At 48.3% G+C, this 21,169-nt stretch overlaps 2 protein-coding genes across 9 annotated transcripts in view; one reads left to right on the forward strand and one right to left on the reverse strand.

Annotated features, from left to right (window-relative positions):
* The window catches only part of RPUSD4 (RNA pseudouridine synthase D4), a 37,657-nt gene extending 20,741 nt beyond the window's left edge, over positions 1-16,916 (reverse strand). Inside the window, exons 1-7 of one of the 3 annotated variants that reach the window (XM_002708305.5) lie at positions 16,680-16,916; positions 16,196-16,361; positions 13,948-14,149; positions 10,391-10,484; positions 10,173-10,317; positions 8,506-8,603; positions 6,375-7,496 (exon numbers count right to left, since the gene is read on the reverse strand). In XM_002708305.5, the coding sequence (XP_002708351.3) occupies positions 7,284-7,496; positions 8,506-8,603; positions 10,173-10,317; positions 10,391-10,484; positions 13,948-14,149; positions 16,196-16,361; positions 16,680-16,865 (1,104 nt within the window). In that variant the 5' untranslated portion in view covers positions 16,866-16,916 and the 3' untranslated portion in view covers positions 6,375-7,283. Of the gene's footprint in view, positions 1-6,374; positions 7,497-8,505; positions 8,604-10,172; positions 10,318-10,390; positions 10,485-13,947; positions 14,150-16,195; positions 16,362-16,679 lie in introns of those variants that run through there. The other 2 variants (XM_051848054.2, XM_051848048.2) reach the window with 2 other exon arrangements.
* Positions 16,917-16,947: 31 nt separating this feature from the next.
* Positions 16,948-21,169, forward strand: part of FAM118B (family with sequence similarity 118 member B) — a 51,631-nt gene continuing 47,409 nt past the window's right edge. For 2 of the 6 annotated variants that reach the window (XM_008259450.4, XM_017342643.3), the window contains exon 1: positions 16,960-17,054. The gene's annotated coding sequence lies outside the window, so the exon portion shown is untranslated. Of the gene's footprint in view, positions 17,055-21,169 lie in introns of all 6 variants that reach the window. The other 4 variants (XM_070048285.1, XM_070048290.1, XM_008259444.4 and 1 more) reach the window with 3 other exon arrangements.

A 21,169-nucleotide genomic window follows, 5' to 3' on the forward strand; every position in this document is an offset into this window, starting at 1 on the left:
AACTCAACCCTCTCTAATCAGCTACTCAAACACCCCTGGGCATCACCCTTGGTTCTTCCTCTGCCCCTCATTTACACTCTCAGCTGGGCCCATTCTACTTCCAAGCTGTATTCCAAGCCACCTACTCTACTCCGCCCCCTCCCCCCACCCCGTGCCCCAACCAATGTCAGCTACTGTCACTTGTCATGCAGAGTGCCACGTCAGCTTCTTCCCTGGTCTCCCTACCATGGAAATGTTCCCTGGAGTGAGCCTGGAGTAGGCAAAGGTGTGAAGGGCAGGAGTCAGTCTCCAGCAGGGCTGAGAGATGACTGAAGTGGTGTGGAGGTTCTGATGTGTGCAGACATGTCTGGCGTGTGGGCACCGTGTGTACAAACACACTGAAATGGACTAGAAGGCATGAGTCAGCTGTGCATTTAGGATGTGTTTGGGTATAAGTCATGTGAAAAAACAGTATTGTGAAAGAGCTTCACCCTACTGTGTAATCACCCCCAATTAAGATCACATTCTCAAGGGGCTGGTGTTGGGCACAGTGGTAAGATGCCTGCATCCAAAATCAGAGTCTCAGAGTCAAAGCCCTGCTTCTGATCCAGCTTCCTGCTAAGGCACACCCTGAGAGGCAGCAGGTGATGAGTCAGGTACTTGGGCCCCTGCCATGCACTTGGGAGACCCAGATGGCATTCCTGGCTGCTGGCTTCTGCCTGGCCCAGTTCCAGCTGTTGCAGGCATGTGGGGGAATTTACTGGTCAATGTAAGATCTCTCTGTCTCCGTCTCTCCCTCCCTACCCGCCACCTTTCAAAAGAAAAGATCACTTTCTCACTGCTGCAGATGAGATGTGCTAGGAGGGATGTGAAGAAGGAAATAAACAGAAATATCTCTCCTAAAAGGATCCTAAGGCTCCACCTGGTAGAGGCATTTTATGCAGACAGCTACCAAGGCCTGTTACTCATTGGGGACAGCTAGGTGGAGGGAGCCCTAATAGGGGAAATATGGGGCTGTATAATGACGATGACCTTTGTCCCAGGTTCCTGGGGAGCCTCCCAAGTCTTTGTTATTCACAGTTTATGCTAATAATGGGGTTCACCACGGGTTTCTAGTTTCAGGATGGGGCTGGTCATGCCAAAGATCAGGCAATTAGATGGTTGAGGCTTTGAGCCAGAAAGAAGAGAGTGGTAAGTGATTGGGTTCATTCATGGAGCCAATGACTGAAGTGTGGGTGACCTTCCTGGTTGGTGATCCAAGTCTTGAGACAGTGACATGTTCTGACTCTCCAAGCAGAGAACATGGTAGCTTCATGTCTGGGACTCTCCCAGACCTCACCTTCTGCTTCTTTTGCTCCCAATTCACATCATTTCATTGCTATAATAGAGCTGTAATAGTAAGTACAGAATTTTGCTGAGGAATTATTCTAGTGAATGATTCAACACGAGAAGTCGGCGGGAACACCTGAATTGGCAGCTGGCTGGTGTCCAAGGGCAGGGTGCTCTGTGCTCTGGCTTTGTGACATTTGCCCTGACTCTGGCTACATTGCTCTGAGCCAGCAGACCTTGCACCCTACTGGGGGAAAGCAGTCTGTGTCCCCACACGGCCTGCTTTGCACAAGCACAGACAGAAGGCCATGTTTTTGCTCTTCCTGTGAGGCATTCTGGCTAACAGCAGCTGGGAGCCAAGAGCAGCAGGTTTAGAAAACATGGGGATGGAGTCTCCATCAGCCTGTTCATTCTTTTTAAATGTATTTGACAGAGTTAGACAGAGAGAGAGAGAGAGAGAGAGAGAGAGAGAGAGAGAGAGAGAGAAAGGTCTTCCTTGGTTTACCCCCCAAATGGCTGCTACAGCCGGAGCTACGCTGATCTGAAGCCAGGAGCCAGGTACTTATCCTGGTCTCCCATGTGGGTGCAGGGCCCAAGCACTTGGGCCATCCTCCACTGCCCTCCCAGGCCACAGCAGAGAGCTAGACTGGAAGAGGAGCAACCAGGACTAGAACCCAGCGCCCATAAGGGAAGCCAGCGCCGCAGGCAGATTAACCAAATGAGCGGCAGCACCGGTCCCAGCCTGTTCATTCTGTTGAAGTGGCTCTCCACTGCTCTGACCCCAGGAACCCAGGCACAGCCTCAACACTCCCTGGTGTTGCACTCCCTGGTGTGGCACTATCAGGTTGCCAATGACCCTATTACATGTCTCTCTGCCTTCCAGATATAGCCCACCATAGGTGGAGGGTTGGGACAGTGAAACTGGTGTTCAGGAGAGGTGGTAGGACGAAAGAGGAACATGCATTCTAAGAAACGGGTAATAGAGTGAACTGACATGGACTTAGTGGATTTGGGGGCTGCTGCGGTGGTACAGCAAGTTAAGCTGCTGCCTCTGATGCCAACGTCCCATATGAGCGCTGGTTCAAGTCCCAGCTATTCCACTTCTGATCCAGCTCCCTGCTAATGGAATGTACCTGGGAAAGCACCAGAAGTCAGCCCAAGTACTTGGACCCTGCCACCCTCACAGGAGACCTGGATGGAGTTCCAGGCTCCTGACTTTGGCCTGGCCCAGCCTTGGACATTGCAGCCATTTGGGGAATGAACCAGCAAATGGAAGCTCTCTCTCTCTCTCCCCCTCTCTGTAAATAAATCTTTTAAAAAGATTAAAAGGTTTTTTAAAACACAAGAAGTCAAAAATAAAGTCAAGGTTGACTCTCCAGATTCAGGTGACAGCAATTAACTAAGACAAGGCTGGGAGAGAAAGTGAGGGAGCCCCAAGGGAGCTTCCAAGGGGAGAGGACCACACCAGGTGCAGATAAAGGGAACGGCTCAGGCAGGGCGCAGGTCAGAGACAGACTTACCCTGCACTAGCACACAGCAGAGGTTTACAGAGTTGACCCCACTCTGCTGCTAGGTCACTCGGGAGAGGGGTAGGGTGCAAAGATGAAGCTGGGGGTAGGGGAACAGGGCCTGAGCCTTCAACAGAGTCTTGGAAGTTCAGATGAGGAGGCACAAGGAGCCCAGAGTGGGAGAAATAGTTTCCAAGTGCAGACACATGCGACTGGAGGATTGAGCCACGTGCTCTGTGGGCTTAGGGCGGGTGTACCCAGCAGAGAAAAATCCTCACTGCTGGAGTTCCTTCAGGAAGAAGAGCAGGGTGCTGCTAGCTGCCCCAGGGACAGGCACTGGCAGGGCTACCTCCCAGCTTCCTGACTACAACATTGGCAGGCATTGCCCACGAGGGCACAGGACCGCAGTTTTTTCCTTATAAGCCCCTAGTGTTTGATTTTTAAGTCATGTGCATGTACAACTTGTGTTTTAAAATAATAAAAATAAGAAACCATTCTCATAGGGGGCTGATGTTATGGTGTAATGGGTAAAGTTGCCAGCTGGGATGCTGGCATCCCATATGGGAGTTGGTTTGTGTTCCAGCTGCTCCACGTTTTTTAAGATTTTATTTATTTGAGAGGTAGAGTTACAGACGATGAGAGGAAGAGACAAAAAGGTCTTCCATCTGCTGGTTCACTCCCCCAAATGGCCGCAATGCCCAGAGCTGAGCTGATCCAAAGCCAGGAGCCAGGAGCGTCTTCTGGGTCTCCCACGGGGGTGCAGGGGTCCAAGGACTTGGGCAATTTTCTGCTGCTTTCCCAGGTCATAGCAGGGAGCTGGATCAGAAGTGGAGCAGCCGGGGCTTGAACTGGCACCCATATGGGATGCCAGCATCACAGGTGGAGGCCTAATCTACTACACCACAGCACCGGGCCCAAGGAACAATCTTCCTAAATTAACTGTGTAATTTATTACTAAATCAAATCTTTTAGCTAGTTCTAATCAACTTTTCAAAATAGGTCAGGTTCATCTTAGGCATGTTCTAACCTCCTCTGTTGTGTAAGCCCAGCTTGCTAGGCCACGTAAACCTAGGGTGGCATTCCTCCCAGGTTACTGTGGATGTCAAGACAGCCACTGCACCCAGCGAGATGTACTGCTCAGGAAGTCCACATCCCAGTGGGTATCAGAAAAAAGTTTCATCCTTTTGTTAGGCCCGAGAATGCAAAATGGGAAGAGCTTCATCCCTTACCACTGCTCCCACCATCACAGCAGTGCTGAGTGTTGCAAGGCTTCTGTGGACCCCCGCACCTGTCCACAGCTGACATCTGCAGCCCTGGTCTGCTCCATGTCCAGACTGCAGCACAAGGGCCTCTGCCTGGCCCTATGGGGTGCTTCCCTAGGGACCTGCGATCCCCCCAAGCACCTAGAAGGCCAGGGATCCTCTTCATCCCTCTCCCTGCATCAAAGTCCATTATCAGTGTTTCCTGTGTCACGTTCTTGTTCCTTTGGGAAGCACAGTTCACTAGAAATAGTAACAGTGGAACTACAGCCTGCAGGCCAAATGCAGCCTATACATGTATGACCCATAAATTAAGAATGTTTTTCACATTTTTAAACGGTTGGAGAAAAACATCAAAATCCTTATTATTCAAGGACTGAATTATGCCCACTTACCCAATTCCTATGTTGAAGTCCCAACTCCCAATGTGACTGTATTTGGAGACAGAACCTTCAAGGAGGTAATTAAAGACAAATGAGGTGATAACAGTGAGGCTTTAATCTGTCCAAACGAGAGGAAGAGGCACTAGGGATGTGTGTAGAGAGAAGCACATGTGACTCTCTGCAAGCCAAGGAGAGGGGCCTTCGGAGAAACCCAACCTGACAACACTGATTCTGGACTTCCTACCTCCGCACCTCTAGGAAACAAATTGTCTGTTGGTGAAGCCAAGTGTGTGGCTTTCCTATAGCAGTCTGGGCAGATTAACATGTTTAACATATGAAAACTGTTATGTAGTTCAAGTTCCAGAGCCTATCAATAAAACTGGAACACAGTCTTGCTCATTCATTCACGTGGTATCTTTGGCTGCTTTCATGCTACAGTGGCAGATCTGAAGAGCTTTCAACAGAGTTCATGTGACCTGCAAAGTCTGAAGTATTTACTACCTGGCCCTTCTCCGAGCATCATTGCTGACCCCTGTTCTGAGCAACTGAGACATGTTCACTTCTGAACACACAAGAGTCCTACTCACATCTGCACCCAGCACCTGCACACCATGGGTCCCCCAGCCTCACCCCACAATGCTCCAAACTCAGGGAGGGTTGGGTCCCACCTCTGTTGCCTCTGTACTGCACCTAAGAGCCTAGCCTGACAGTAGATTCTACACCACGTCATCCTTGCATATCCAGAGCATCTGTTTGCAGACCAGATCACCTCGGGAGCCTCAACATGACACCTGGTCCCAGACACACTTGCCACTTTTATTTGAAAGACAGAGAGTTACAGAAAGGTAGAGCCAGAGAGAGAGAAAGGTCTTCCTTTCCACTGGTTCACTCCCCAAATGACCGCAACAGCCAGAGCTGAGCTGAACTGAAGCCAGGAGCCAGGAGCTTCCTTCGGGTCTCCCACATGGGTGCAGGGGCCCAAAGACTTGGGCCATCTTCCACAGCTTTCCCAGACCACAGCAGAGAGCTGGATCAGAAGAGGAGCAGCCTGGACTCAAATCGGCACCCATATTGGATGCCGGCGCTGCAAGCTGCAGCTTTAACCCGCTGCACCACAGCGCTGGCCCTGCCACTTTTTTCTTATTTGAGAGACAGGAAGAGGGATTCCATCAGCTGGTTCACTCCCCAAATGCTCACACTGGCTGGGGCAGGATAGGGGATATTCTGGGAGCCAGGAACTTAATCTAGGACTTCTAGGGGAGCAGAAACCCGATTACTTGAGCAATCACCACTGCCTCCTAGGATCTGTATTAGCAGGAAGCTGGAATCAGGAGCTACAGCCAGGAACTGAACCCAGGTATTCCGAGGGCACCTTAACTGCCTGAGTAAGTCTAATGCCCGCTCCTCTGCCACATACCTTTATTTATTAATCTATGTATATATTTGAGAGCCAGAGATATTCCATCTACTGGTTCACTCCTCAAATGCCCACAACAGCCAAGGTTGGGCCAAGCCAGACAGGAATCAGAAACTCAATCTAGGTCTTCCATGTGGTGGCAGGGACTGAATTACTCGAGCCATCACCTGCTGCCTCCTAGCATTTGTCTTAGCAGGAAGCTGGAATAAGGAGTGAAGCTGGAAGCTGAACTCAGGCACTACGGATGTGGAATGTGGAAACCCCAAAAAACATCTTCACCACTAGGCCAAAAACCCCACTCTGCCCTCAGTACAGGTCCCTCACTCTGGCAATGCTGGGCAGTGGTGAGATCCTCTTCACCAATACTCAGATGGCAACTAATTACAAGTGCACTCTAGCACCTGATGTTTGATGGTTCCTATTGTGTGCTTAATTAAATGTTCTAATTTTTAAAAGATGTTTAATATTTATAAGCAAAAATGATTTTCAAACATACTTATTTTTAAAATTAATTTTTAAAAATAAATATTTTTATTTACTTGAAAGACAGAGACAGATCTTTCAGCCATTGGTTCACTTCCCAGATACCCACTATTGGGGATGGTCAGGAGGTTGTAATTCAATCCTGGTCTCCCACATACGTGGCAGGTACTTGAACTGGTATGGGAAACAGTTGAGACTGAAACCTAGGCTTTTGGCTATGGAATGTGGGCATTCCAAGCAGTGGTTTCAAATTTTTATGTAACTGACAATGCACTGGGAGAAACACCCATGTAAATATCTGGGCTCCCTGAGTCTCCAGAAAAAATGAGAAAATCTGTTGTCACATGGCAACAACTGGCTGGAGCTAACACTGGTTCTGGGCATGTCCCTCGGGTTAGGGTCCCCACACTGCCTCAGACCCTGCCACTCACATCTGCTTCCCTTGCTCACCAAACATGCCACCTCACGCCCTCCCAATCACCCTTCACAGTTCCCTCATGCAATCAGTACTCATACTGCAGCCGGGCAGAATGCCTGGGTTCTGACAGGCGCTCAGCCACTACATTCTCTCCAACCGGGAGACCCGCCCGACAGCTCACAGGCTTGCCTGCTGGCTGAAAACCATTTCTGACCACAGCTTCTGCCCCTCAGCTCTCCTTTTCCGGTGACCACCCCGATCTGTCCTCTCAGCTCTCTTCCGTCTTGGCAAGGAGACTTCCAGCAGGCCTTAGGCTTTTCCACAGTGTGGCCAGGCTATCGGGAAACAGACTGCTCTCCACTGAAAGCCGTGAAGCAGCTGGGTTTCTTCAACTTATCCCGGCCTGCCTCTTCTGGAGTCTGTTTCAAGTGAGAAGTTAACGGAGTCCATGAAACAGCAGAGCTCAAACTGAACAGTCTTTTTCACTGTGCTCCCGGACGCCCAGCTTCACTTGTCATTTTGATCCTGATTTGGCATTTCTAAGCCCAAGCGGCTCAATGAACGTACAAAGAAGTGAGGAAGTTTGCAGGTCAAGTTGAGTTCTTCCTTCCTGGACCCCAGGGCAGGCAGGATCAGCTGCCGGGCATGCAAGTGAAGGGGGATGTGGCGGGCCTTCGACTGCTCCAGGCCCAGCTTCTTCAGGGTGCCACCAGGCAGCTTCTACACGAAGACAAGACAAACCCCTGAGAGCAAGGCCAAGGTCCATCCTTGCCCAGCATGCCGCGTCAGAAGCCTTCCATCTAAAGGGACCTAATACTAACCTCACCCTGGGAGACACAGGGAATGCACAGCTTGCTTCAGGGCAAGTCCAGAAAGGTTTCAAAACCCAAGGTCGGGGAGAAAAGCAACGACACCAAAGGAGCTCTGGCCTTCCAAGAGGTTGGGCTGTAACATCACAGCATGAGGAAGGTCCACCACAGTTCTTTAGCAGCCACATACAAGGCTGCTTTTAGCCTCCAGAAAGACTCCTTTTCTTTGCCTACAGCCTCCCAACAAAATCTGAGACTAAACAAAAGAAGCAGCAGGTTTTGCTATCAGATCTGCAGCCCCCTGAGGACAGCAACTGACTGCTTCCGAGTTGTGGGGAGCAATTCGGACTAGACTAAGTTACTGGAATTAAGACTTATTCTATGCATCTGCTCTCCCACAATATGGCGCTGGGAGAGGAGAAAACAGCTTCTACGCAGCTGCCTCCAGTTCAGCCAATAAACTGTAGGACTTGCTCCTGATTGGAGAGCAGCATACTCGGCGTGTGGGCAGCCGAGTTAGGATTGGCAGAGGAGGACTATAAAGGAGGAGAGAGACGGCATGCACCAGGAACATCTAAGGGGAACATCTAGCTGAAGGAACACCTGTGCAGCCCCCAAGACGAGCCGGCCGGCGGTGTGCCGCTCCCCTGCGGAAGTGGGGAATGTGGCCAGGGGGAACTGCCCTTCCACGGAGGTGGAAGGGATAGTAGCCAACCCGGGAAGAACCAGCAGCAAACCCGGGGAGGGCCGAGCAGACGAAAGAACAGCGCAGGGTCCTGTGTCGTTCCTCCACGAAGAGGGGGAGCGACACCGAGTGTCTCCAGAGCTAGACAGCCAGGACCCACCATGTCTGAAGACAGTCAATACTTCCTTATTGTGCACACTGCAGGGCTTGAACAAAGGGATTAAACCAATATTACCTGGGGAGCCAACCTATTCCAGTCTGAGTACTTGTGATCACCAAGAATTGGGCACTCCAAACCAAAAGACAGGTGAACCCGAAGCTGATGTTTTATTCCTTAAAAAAAAAAAAAAAAAAAAGGCAAGCTTATGAGGACTTACAGAATGCTCCATTGCTGGCACTGGTTGCAAATCGTATTAAATCAAAGCACAGTAAACCAGCAAAGTCCCAACTGCAATCAGGTATGTGGAGTCATAATAAACTATAGCCACATAGTGCCAGCCAACTTAAGAAATAAACATTATGAATACTCCAAGTACCCATCCCCAGCACTGTTCCCTCTTTCTACCATAGATAACCATTATTAACTTGGCATCTATTAATACCTCAATTTTTTATAATTTTACTAAATTATGATAAATAATATTGCTTTGCACACTTTAAAACTATAGTAAAAAACTGCAGAAAATTTCTCACTTCAGCTATTTTTAAGTATACAATTCAGAGGTATTAAATATTCACATAGTTTTGTAATCATCACTACCAATCCGTCTCTAGAACTTTCTCACCTTCCCAAACTTAAACTCCGTACCCAGTGAACAGTAACTCCCCAGCCTCCTCCTTCGAGCTTCTGGCCATCACCATTCTACTTCTTGTTTCTCTGACTCTGACGACTTTAGGTACCTCATATGGGTGGGATCATACAGTGTCTGTCCTTTTGTATCTGGCTTATCTTACCTGTGAGGTTCACCTAGATTGGAGCATGTGCCATTCATTTCCTTTAATTCATTTAAGGCTGAAAATAATATCCTACAGTATGCATACGCTGCATTTTGTTTCTCCATGCCTCCCTCAATGGATATTTGGGCTGTCTCCACCTTTTGGCTGTCTGGAATAATGCAACTATGAACAATGGATGTGGAAATGTGCTCCAGTCCTTGCTTTCCTCTTTTTAGTTATTTGAAAGGCAGAGCACCAGAGAGTGAGCAAGAGAGAGGTGTCCCATCTGCCTGTTCACTCCCCAGATGCCCGCAACAGCCAGGGTTAGGCCAGTTGGAAGCCAGGAACCCCATCCAGGTCTCCCTCATGGGCGGCAGGGATCCAAACACATAAGCCACCATCTGCTGCCTTTCAGAGTACACATCAGCAGAAAGCTGTATCACAAGTGGAGGTGGCAGAAGAAGCTCTTGGCTCTTGGCTTCAGCTCTGACCAATGTGGCCATTTAGGGAGTGAACCAATGGGCTGAAGACCTTTCTCTCTGTCTCTGCCTCTCTCTGTCTGTAATTCTACCTCTCAAATAAATAAATAAAAACTTAAAAAAGTGGAGGTGGAACTGGATCTCAGGCACTCCAGTAGGGGATGCAGGTGTTGCAAACAGAGACTTTAGCTGCCTGCCCCTTGCTTTGAATTCTTTTGCATATATACCCAGAAGTGGAATTGCTAGATTAATTCAATGTGATTTTTTGAAGAATCCCTTTGCCTATTTTTAAATAAAGGTATCCTAACTATATTCTTCTGCTACACACAGTCGTCTGTCTAGCCAGCCCCGGATTAGCACCAGAAGCACAGTCTCACGCAAGTCAGCCGCAGCTGCTCAGACAAGGGCTGTGCCCCACGTGAGGCTCTGGGGCAGGCTGGACAGTGTGGGTCATAACCATGCCACTGCAGGATGGTGGCACCCTCACCAGTAATGGGCTGCAGCTCCAGGAGGGCAGAGGAGAGAGTGCTGCTGAGCACCTGGTACTGAGTCACAGCGAGGTGAGCACTCCGGCTGCTGCGCACTTTCACCATCTTCCCATTGTCCATGCGGTAGCTGGGGGACAGTGTCATCTGAAGCCAAGAAACCAAGACATGATTTCCAAGAAAGAGCAGAAACCCGTGCCCCAGGGGGCAGCTCACCCACCTTGTGGTGTTGCCGCTGGCCTTGCACCTCCTTCTCGATGATGGGAATATCCACAACTCCTGCCGAGGGCACAGGGACGTGCACAGTGATGGCCCTGGGGGTGACACACGCATCTCTGCTACAACCAGAGAAGCCAGGAAGGAGCTCCCCGGACTTGGCTGCTTAGAAAATTTCACACTGGAGCTTCACCATTAATGTGTCATCTCTTATGATCGGAGAGACTCATGTGGTTCTCTGGCTATAGTGCTTAGCCTGGGAGCTGGCTACTCTTTACAAGCATTTCTTTTTTACTACCAAAGTCATATGTGTGAATTTTGAATATTTGGGAGAAAAAGAGAAAAATCTGTATGAATAACATGATCTTCCATTCCAGTCTTTTTAAAAATGGATATGTACCATTTAATTAAAATTAAACTAGGATAATATGGTTTTATATCCTGCTTTTCTTTTTTGAATAATAAAAGATGTTCCGATTGCACACTAAGTGAACAAATAAAAGAACAGATGAGTGAACGATTCTGATGAAAAACTCAAAAGACTACTCTTACCCTATTTGGAAGGCAGGTAACACAGGAAGAAACAGTGCCCAAAGAAGTCACAGGAGCCACAATTCAGTAACTCGCCCCAAATCACTTTTGTTGGTGGTCTCCTGCTCATCACTGCACACAGGTGGAAGACTGAATGTAATCTGTCCTTAAACGTAAGGAGAGGTCCTTCTCCTGGTTACCAAGGGCCTACTGCAGAGTCACTGACTGAGAAGTCAAAAATCCACTCAAATCAAATGTGCTACTTCACACGCTGTACACCTGCTTCAGTGGGTGGCAGTTTGGCTGGTACCCAATACATTATATTTTAAACTGAGTTGTACCAAATTACCCTTTACATCATTGCCCCAAAATGTCCAGGCAGCAAATATTCACTGACTCAGGTAAGTATCAGATCCATATTGGACCAACAAGACAAAAACCCATGTGCTCAAGGAAGCCAAAGTTTAGTAAGAAATTCAAAAACAGAACCAGGATATAGTAAGTCTGTTATTAGAGTTTAAGTCAGCAAATGCTAAGTGGTTGCCTGCTATGGTCTACTTCCAACTTCCACTTACTGTAGCTAATATGTGAGACCCTCATGAACTGGGTGGGGGCCTACTTTTCCAGCATTACTTCCCATCATCCCCCACTCCAAACTGGACAGCAAGCCGCACTCCTTTGTGCATGTCATTTCCATAATCTAGAACACATTTCTCTATCTTACCTACTAAATCCTACTCATTCACCAAAGCCTAATTAATTGATGTGAATTCCTCCATGAAGACTGATAATGAAAATGGTTATCAAGTCTAAACCTTAGGGGCCGGTGCTGTGGTGTAGCAGGTTAAACCATCTCCTGCAGCACCGGCATCTCATATGGACGCTGGTTCAAGTCTCGGCTGTTCCATTTCTGATCCAGCTCCCTGCTAATGCATCTTAGAAAGTAGAGAAGGATGGCCCAAGTACTTGGTCCCCTGCATTCATGTGGGAGACCCAGAAGAAGCTCCTGGCTCCTGGCTTCGGTCTGGCCCAGCCCTGGCCATTGTGGCCATTTGGGGAGTGAACCTGCAGGTGGAAGACTTCTCTCTCTCTGCCTTGCCTTCTCTGTAACTCTGCCTTTCAAATAAATCAATCTTTTTTCTTTTTCGGCCGGTGCATCGCGCTGATCTGATACTTACAAATGAAACAGAAAATAATAGGGAATTTTTAAAAATAGGCAAAAGAAGTCTACTCCTGAAAATAAAACTAAAAAAAAAAAAAAAAAAAAAAAAAGGCTACTAAAGCATGAAAAGAGGGGCTGGCGTTGTAGCTTAGCAAGTGAAGGTGTCACTTGTGACACAGGTATCTCATATCGAACTGTTAGCTGGAGTCCCAGTTGTTTTACTTCTGATCCAGCTCCCTGCTAATGTGCCTGGGAAAGCAGTGCAGGAAGGCCCAAGTACCTGGCCCTCTATCAACCCATGTGGGAGACCTGGATGGAGTTTTGGGGTCCTGGTTTCAGCCTAGACCAACCCCAGCTGTTGCAGCCATTTGGGGACTGAACCAGCAGATGAAAGATCTCTATCCCTATCTCTCTGTCACTCTGCCTTTCAAATAAATAAATCTTTAAAAAAAATAAAAAATGAAGGGAGTCAACATCATTAGCACACAGAAAAATGGCAATTAAATTTTTTTTAACCCATCAGAGCGGTAAACCTTTCAAAAATGCTTTGGTTGGCATGGAGGGAGGTGGGTACTAATCATGACTGGTGGGAATGTAAAAGGACACAATCTATTATTGAATAAAAAAAAGATCTATTTTATGGGCCAGCGTTGTAGCATAGCAGGTTAAGCTGCAGCCTATGACAAAGGTATCCAATAAGCCAGGAGCTTTTTCCAGGTCTCCCACATGGGTGCAGGGTCCCAAGCACTTGGGCTATCCTCCAGCTGTTTTCCCAGGCATATTAGCAGGGAGCTAGATTGGAAGTGGAACAGCAAGGACTTGAACCAGCGCTCATGTAGGACACTGGTATTGAGCAGGCAGAGGCTTAACCTGACGTATCACAATGACCCTTTGACCCACCAAATTCATTTCTAGGAGTTTACCTGATGATAAATTCATATATTCTTTGAAATAGGCTCTGAAAAATGAGAGATTAACTAAACATCCATCCATACACTGGAACACCACGGAGCCATTAAAAAAGGAGACAGCTCCTATGGGGCAGGCATTTAGCCTAATAGTTAAGACACGGGCTGAGACATTCATGTCCCACATCAAAGTCCCTAGGTTCAACACCTGGCTCCAGCTCCTGACTCTTGCATCCTGCTCATGTAGACCCTGGGAGGTGGTGGTGATGGCTCAAGTTATATGGTTCCTGCCACTCATGAGGGAAACCTGCATTGCTTTTCCAGGTCTGGGCTGTGGCCCCAGCCCAGTCCCAGTTGTTGTAGGCATTTGGGGAGTGATCCAGCAGACAGGAACTTTCTCTGTCTCTCAAGTAATTTAAGAGAGTAGTAGAGCTATATGCATAACATGGAGAGATTTTCCAAGACACAGTTAAGTAAACGTGTGTGTGTGTGTGTGTGTGTGTGTGTGTTATAGATATACTGAGGCTGTAAATAGTACACCTGAACATAAATGCACTGAGTTGCTTCTCAGCCTTTTGGCTAAGATCAAGTGTAGAACAAGAAGAATAAAATATAAACTGGTCATGGGGATTGCCACAACAAAGAAAGAGACCATCATAGCAGAGTGGATGGATTCTCCAGGGTTTTTTTGCTTTTGTTTTTGGTTATCTTTGTTATCTGACTATTTTAGCACAGGTATGAAATCACAAGAGTATTACTTGCATAACAAATTTTTGATAATTTTTATGTACAGTGCACTCTTAATATTTGAAACACCAAAGTCGTATCACATACTTTTTATATCCTCACTAAGGTATGGTGCCTTCAACTAGTATTACAGGAGTTCCTGCTACATAACACGAACACATGAAAGGGATGCCTCTATTTACACCCCTTTACTGCCATGCATGGGCCACTTACCAGTATTTTTTGACCACCTGACGCGTTCGAAACAACTCTTGGACTTGATGTGCCACTTCCTTCTCCCAAGTCAACACCATCACGCCTGTGGTTTCTTTGTCCAGCCGGTGGCACAGATGCAAGGGTTCTGCCTTGTGGCCGCGAAGCATCTTTGCCAAGATAGGCAGCACATCACTGATACACAGCCGGACCCCAGGGCCACCTTCACAGGGAAAAGCCAGAGGTTTGAGTACCCAGGAAAAGATCTCACCCAGCAACTCTTCTAGAGAAAAAAAGCCCCTACTAAATAAACAGTCAGTGTTTTCTACAGTGAGAGTACTAATGTGGCTTAGTGACTAGCAACATTCCTGTGTCTAGAAAGCTTGGAAATGGAACCTCTGGCCTCCAACCCAGACTAATTCAAACCTGCATTTTAACAAAGCATTCATGTGACTCAGAAGTATATTAAAGGGGCCGGTGTTGTGGCATAGTGGGTAAAGCCGCTGCCTGCAGTGCCGGCATCCCATATGGGCATTGGTTCGAGTCCCAGTTGCTCCACTTCTCATCCAGCTCTATGCTGTGGCCTGGGAAAGCAGAAGATGGCCCAAGTCCTTGGGCCCCTGCACCCGCATGGGAGACCTGGAGGAAGTTCTTGGCTCCTGGCTTCAGATCGGCTCAGCCCTGGCCACTGAAGCCATCTGGGGAGTGAATCAGCAGATGGAGGATCTCAATCTCTCTCTCTCTGCCTCTCAAATAAATAAATAAATCTTTTTTAAGCATATTAAAGCATGAGAAGCACGGTCCTAGAGCATGTGGCATTCTCGTTAGACACACCTGGCAAGACCATGGGCCCTCCTGTGGCATTAGAGGAGAGTGGTTAAGAAGATGGGCTTGGGGGCCGGCACTGTGGCATAGTGGGTTAAAGCCCCAGCCTGCAGCACTGGTATCCCATGTGGGTGCTGGTTTGCGTCCTGATTGCTCCTCTTCCAATCCAGCTCTCTGCTATGGCCTGGGAAAGCAGTGGAAAATGGCCCAGGTCTTTGGGCCCCTGAACCGTGTGAGAGACCTGGAAGAAGCTCCTGGTTCCTGGCTTCAGATCAGCTCAGCTCTGGCCATTGCGGTCATTTGGGGAGTGTACCCGCAGAATGGAAGCCCTCTCTCTCTCTGGCTCTACCTCTCTCTGTAACTCGGTCTTTCAAATAAATAAAATGATTCTTAAAAAACAAACAAACAAACAAACAGAAGGTGGGCTTGGGGATTAGGCATTCCTGGGTTCTAGTTCACTCACATGCCATTTGACCTTGGACAGATTACTGCTTTCATTTTTTTCTTCATGTACAATCAATTCCACACTTCCCCCAAAGCATCATGTTCTTCTAGCTATAACATGCTTTTCCCCTCCGCAACACAAATTCTTTTTTTTCTATCAATCTTCCCTGACTCAACTCGGCTGTTCCCAACAACTACATTCAACATTTACTCAAGGACATCTGAGTGTTTATTCCGTTCCAGGCATTCTGGGGTTTTTATGTTGGGTACACACTAACACACAAATACTCGTTCCTTTCATTTTTTTCCTTTTGTTATATATTATTTTCTCTTCCCTAGTTTTGTTGGAAACTGACTTGAAGGTCAAAAGCACACAGGCTTTTTGTTTTTTTTTTTTTTTTTTTAGTTCTCTGCAGAGATCCCTGTGCGGGTCTGCACGCATGGAGTATCTTGGGCAATCACTGCTGACTGTCCACAGTTCAGAAGGTGAGAACTGTCTTACTTATCTGTGCATCCTCAATAGTCTCTCTTCTTTTTCTTTTATTTATTTGAAAGTCAGAGTTACACAGAGAGAGAAGGAGGCAGAGAGATAGAGATCTTCCATCCATTGCTTCACTCTCCAATTGGCTGCAATGGCCGGAGCTGCGCCGATCCGAGGTCAGAAGCCAGTAGCTTCTTCCAGGTGTCCCATGCGGGTGCAAGGGCCCAAGGACTTGGGCCATCTTCTACTGCTTTCCCAGGCCATAGCAGAGAGCTGGATGGGAAGTGGAGCAGCAGGACTCCAACTGGCGCTCATATGGGATGCCGGGGCTTCAGACCAGGGCGTTAACCCACTGCACCACAGCGCCGGCCCCCACTCAATAGTGTCTTAGAAGGGCTAACACTCTGCAAAGCCTTGATTAACCTGAAAGCAAGGGTTTGGGGCTGGTGCGTCAGCGTTGCCTCCGGCAGCGCAAAGCAGCAGCAGCAGCTCCCCGCCCCTTTCCCACAGGGCCCTTACCGTGCACAGGCAGACCGTAGGGCTTGCTGATGACCACAAGGTCCTTGTCCTGGTGGAGGATCCCTCGGCTCAGTGCCTTGGCAAGCACGTTCGGGTGGACTCGCTGCAGCTGCTGTGTGAACCGCACTAACTCTCGCACCCTCCGCTGAACAGGGTTTGTGGGCACCTGGGGAGAGAGCAGCAGCAGGGGAAGCGCCTGGTGAGGAAGGCCCTGCACAGCGTCTGGGAAGGGGGTGCACCTTCCTCGGTACCTCGAGCGCGTGGGTGGTTTGCGTCCTGCCTGCCTACCACGCGGTGGTTAGGGCTGAGCCTGGCAGAAGTTGAGGATCCAGGCCGCGGGAAGACACCGCTCCCCTCCGCTTTCTCCCCACTCTCCACCATCTGTCCTCATCACCTACTTACTATCCGTCAGAGGACCCTCCGGCCTCTCTCCCTGCCAGGGAAACCGGTGAGCGCACTGCCTCTCGGGAGTTGTGGTCCTCACCCGCTCCTTCAGCTTTTCTTCCCGTTTCTGGGCTCGGAGCTTCTCCGCTAATCGTTGAGCATCCAGGGGCCTAGACGCAGCAGCGGTTGAACAAAATGGCTTTGAGACAACAGGGAAGAAACTCTCCAAACGCAAGCCACGACCCCTGGCCCGGAGGCCGGACGCGCCACAACCAAGCACCGCCATCTTGAAAGGAGGGCGGGGTGAAGCCAGAGCACGTGGAGCACAGTGACGTAAGGAAGGCCGGGGTGGGCGTGCCTTGTGGGTCACGTGGGAGGGGCCGGGCTTAGTCGAGTCACGTGGGGCGGGGCGCGCTCTGTGCGGCTGCGCCAGCCGGTAGCTGCAGCTGGAGCGGTGGCGTTTGGAGGAGACGCGGTGAGTGTGTAGGGAAGCCGGGCTGGGGCTGGGAAATGCTGGTCCTTCAACCCTTGAACGTTGTCCGCATCCCCGGGATTTCCCTTTTCGGGGAACACTGCCGTGGGAAACGTTTCTCCGTTTGGGACACGATCCCACTCAAAAACACCTCCCCGCCCCCGCGCCCCCTTAGAAGCCGTGCCCCATAACCGCTCGCCCTAGAGCCGTCCTGGTCACCTACCTCGTCCCTCTTGGCAACCGCATCTCCCGAGGCACGCGTCGTGTCCCGGCTTGCTTCCTTGCCGCTCGACCTTCGGAGATGCCCGGATCTCTGTAGCCTCTCCACCCTCACCTTCCGACTCCCGGCGTCTTTGTTTGACGGTGGAACCTGTCCACCCTTAGCGGGGTTGGCGACCTCTTCCTTATCCAGAGTCCCTAGTCCACAGCTTTCTTCTGCCCTCCCTCAAGGAGTCATTCCTGGGGGTCTCCTCCCCGCGCTCTCCCAGCTCCTCCCAGAGCACAGACCTTCCCTTCTCCCTCTTGCTCGCTTGCTTTTTTCCCCTTCGTAGTTTGCAACAGCCCCAAACCCCTCTCTCCGTCTCTTAGAAGACGCGAGGTTGGGACGCCCGGGCCCGAGCTGCAGGCGATTTCCTCTGACTGCACTACGGGTGGCTGGGAAGAGGAACATCTGTTTGGGATGGGAATGTTAAAAGTACCTTGGGAAATAGCATGCCCGGTGTGAGGAAGCACGCTAATGCGGAGGTCTGACAGAGTGTCCTGACAGTTAATGGGTCTGTATTGACATAGAGGACACGGTGTTTAGGAAGTGCCTAGAATGAAGCCTGCTCAGGGGTCGAGGAGCAGACACTTGAATTAGGCTTGGCTCCTACCTCTCCGAAAGGGATTGACAGAAGGGAGCCATATTGAGCAGGAAACAAAGTTGAAGCGGGGAGCTAGCTACCCTGTGGAAGACTTCTCTAAGGAGATGTGACGAGCAGGAGGGAGGCTTTGAAGCCTCTTGAAAGTGGAATTCTAGATTTGGTTCTGGCAGCTGAAATGCAGGGCAGATTGAAAAGGAAAGAGTTCGGTAGCGGGGAGACCAGCCACGTGCTGCAGTCTGGGTGGTCAGTGATGAGGTCATGCTCCATCCCCTGGTCTTTCTCCCCCTGCAGTGGACTTACACTGTCCCCTGAGTTTGAAGTGATTGTGAGTTATGCTGCTGGTCTGTGAGTCCCTTGAGTCCTTTTTTTTTTTTTTTTTATCCTCACACCTGGCACGTGGTAAACTCACAAATATTTGTTAGATGGCTGAAGTGCCTCCTGGGTGTGTGTGAGGTGAGTCTGGAGATTGTGAGTGTTCTTACTTCTGTCAGCCTTTGACCTGAAGAGTGAAGGTAGGGGTCAATCTGTTTGTAAGGAGTGGGAAAGAAGGCTTGTGTACATTTCCATAAGGAGGCAGGTGATCTAATGTAAATGGCAAGAACCCCAAGGGAGACTAAAAGCAACCTGTGTATCTCCTGTTTTATTTCTGCAAATTCACAGCTGGGGCATAGATCTAGAAAAGTTCAGAAATTCCACCATAAACGAGTTACCTTTTTCTGATATGACCCAGACCCAGCCTCTGATTTCACTCATCTGTTGTAATTCACTCATACCTTAGGTGCCTAGAGCCCCCTTTTCCAAAGACTCTGAACTTCAGAGCATTACATTCATTGCAAACCATTGTGGGGGATAGGACTTTCAAGGTTTTGGAGGGGTGATGGGTGCAGGGAGAACATGGTTCAGCATTACCCTTTCCTATAGCTTTCAAGAATCAACACTGTTCTTGCAGAACTGGCCGGAGACAAAATGAGAAACCCACTCATATGTCACCGCCAGCGATGCAGGCTTGTGTCCTCGAGTTTCAAGACACACACTGTAGTGCTAAAGACTAAAAACACCGCTCACTTTTTTTCCTGGAGAAGGAAGGCTTACGTTTTTCTTGTTGAAACTGGTAAGAGAAATGTAAAGAATGCAGCGGTTTTTTTGCTTGGTAGCACAGGACAGCTTTAGCCAGTATGGATGCAGAAGTTACAGCTTCCTTAATATTTCTTCCCTGAGTCTAGGCAATTGGTGATTTAGAGTTGCTCTCTGTGTATGAAGGATTTATGCAAATGTCATGTCTGTGTGTGTGTGTGTGTTTATCTCCTTAATGCCTTCTTCCTCTTCCTCATTCAACTGATGCTATTTTAGCCTGTTCATATTTCTACTTCTGCACCCATCTCACGTTCTCTTACTGGCTGGGGACTCCTCTTGTCTGATCTGTTTTTATAAGGAAGGAAATTCTGTTAGTGGTGTTTCATTCTTACAGAGTACAGCTCTGTTCAAACATGACTTGTTTACACAGATTTTGATCAAGCCCAATATGTGCCCCTAAAATAACCATAATAAAGAACCTGATAGCTTGCTTTGAAGGTATTTCCTCATCTATGCAGAAACAAAAAAGTCGCCTTAGTATTTCACAAAAATAAACAAGAACTTGTAAAGGAACATATATATATATTTAAGTACCACAAATTTAAAGTTAATTAGTGGAGTAAAGCTAAATTGCAGTTCTCAAACAGTGATTTGCTAGTTGCAGATTAACAAGAGAGTCTGCTTCCTTGAAGAGCAGGAAGTGCTTGGACATTGTTTTATGGTTTTAGAAAGATTAAAAGTCACAATTAGCAGGAACTGTCTGGAGGTATCCTGGAAAGTCAGTCTTTGGAGCCAGGAGCTCTGGAGACTAGTTCCTGTTCAGCTGAAATGAAGAAATAATTTGGGCTTCAGGTTTGTTTGGTTTTTGTTTTTTTTTTTGTTTTTTTTTTTTTTTTTTGTTTTTTGTTTTTTTTGCCATTTAAAAGATGGGCTTTGGAGCAGGTACTGTGGTATAGCTGGCTAAGCTGATGCCTGCAATGCTGGCATTCTGTATGGACACCAGTTCAAGTCCCAACTGCTCCACTCCCAATCTAGCTCTCTGTTAATGGCCTGGGAAAGCAGTGGAAGATTACCCAAGTGCTTGGGCCCCTTCAGTCACTTGTGAGACCTGGAAGTAGCTCCTGGCTTTGGCCTGCCCCAACCCCAGCCGTTGTAGCCATTTGGGCAGTAAACCACCTGATGGAAGACCTCTATCTCTGTCTCTCCTCTCTCTCTGTAACTCTTTCAAATAAGTAAATAAATCTTTTAAAAAAAAAAATGAGCTTTACAGCTCTAAGCTCCTATTCTATGAAAATTTTCTGCTGACACTTAAGTACTTCATTTTCTTTTCTCTCTCTCTTTTTTTTTTTTTTTTTTTTTTTTTTTTTGGACAGGCAGAGTTAGAGAGAAAGGTCTTCCTTCCGTTGGTTCACTCCCCAAATGGCCGCTATGGCCGGTGCTGCACCATGGCTGGAACTATGCCAATCCGAAGCCAGGAGCCAGGTGCTTCCTCTTGGTCTCCCATGCGGGTGCAAGGCCCAAGCACTTGGGCCATCCTCCACTGCCTTCCCGGGCCATAGAGAACTGGACTGGAAGAGGAGCAACCAGGACTAGAACCTGGTGTGCCGGCACCACAGCCGGAGGATTAGCGTAGTGAGCCACGGCACCAGCCAGTACTTCATTTTCAATATTAACAAATGAAGTGTTTTTCAAACTTATCTAGAGTACATTTAGCATTGATACAGAGAGTCCAATTGTGCTTCTGTCTCCAGAATTTTACTTTAGGCCACTGAGCTAACATTTATATTTGGAGGTTATTTCATTGAGTAATGTAGGAATATAAAGATTTCCTAAGTGAGGTGTAGGAGGGGGTGCAAATTATATATAGCAGAGGTGAGAACTGTATAAAGCCTGCAGGTGTGACTCGAAAGCCAATAAATCTGCAGCAAGCTAATTTTTAAGTTGATAATTTTGTGTGGCTCACAAATAATGTAAATATCCAGATGGCCCTTGCCAACTACAGCAACAAAAAGTTTGCCCACCTTTGATATGTAGTATAGACCTATGAGGTGATAATTAGGTCTTTTTCCAAATAGTCGTTTTGATTCCATCATACTATTGCCTCTCAGTAGCCTTTATTTAGCTTTTGAGGAATGCAGATCTAGCTTAAACCAGTGCTTCCCAAGCTTTTATCATATGGTG

This window comes from Oryctolagus cuniculus, chromosome 1 (genome assembly GCF_964237555.1).
Source record: "Oryctolagus cuniculus chromosome 1, mOryCun1.1, whole genome shotgun sequence".
In the NCBI taxonomy this organism is placed as follows: Eukaryota; Metazoa; Chordata; class Mammalia; order Lagomorpha; family Leporidae; genus Oryctolagus; species Oryctolagus cuniculus.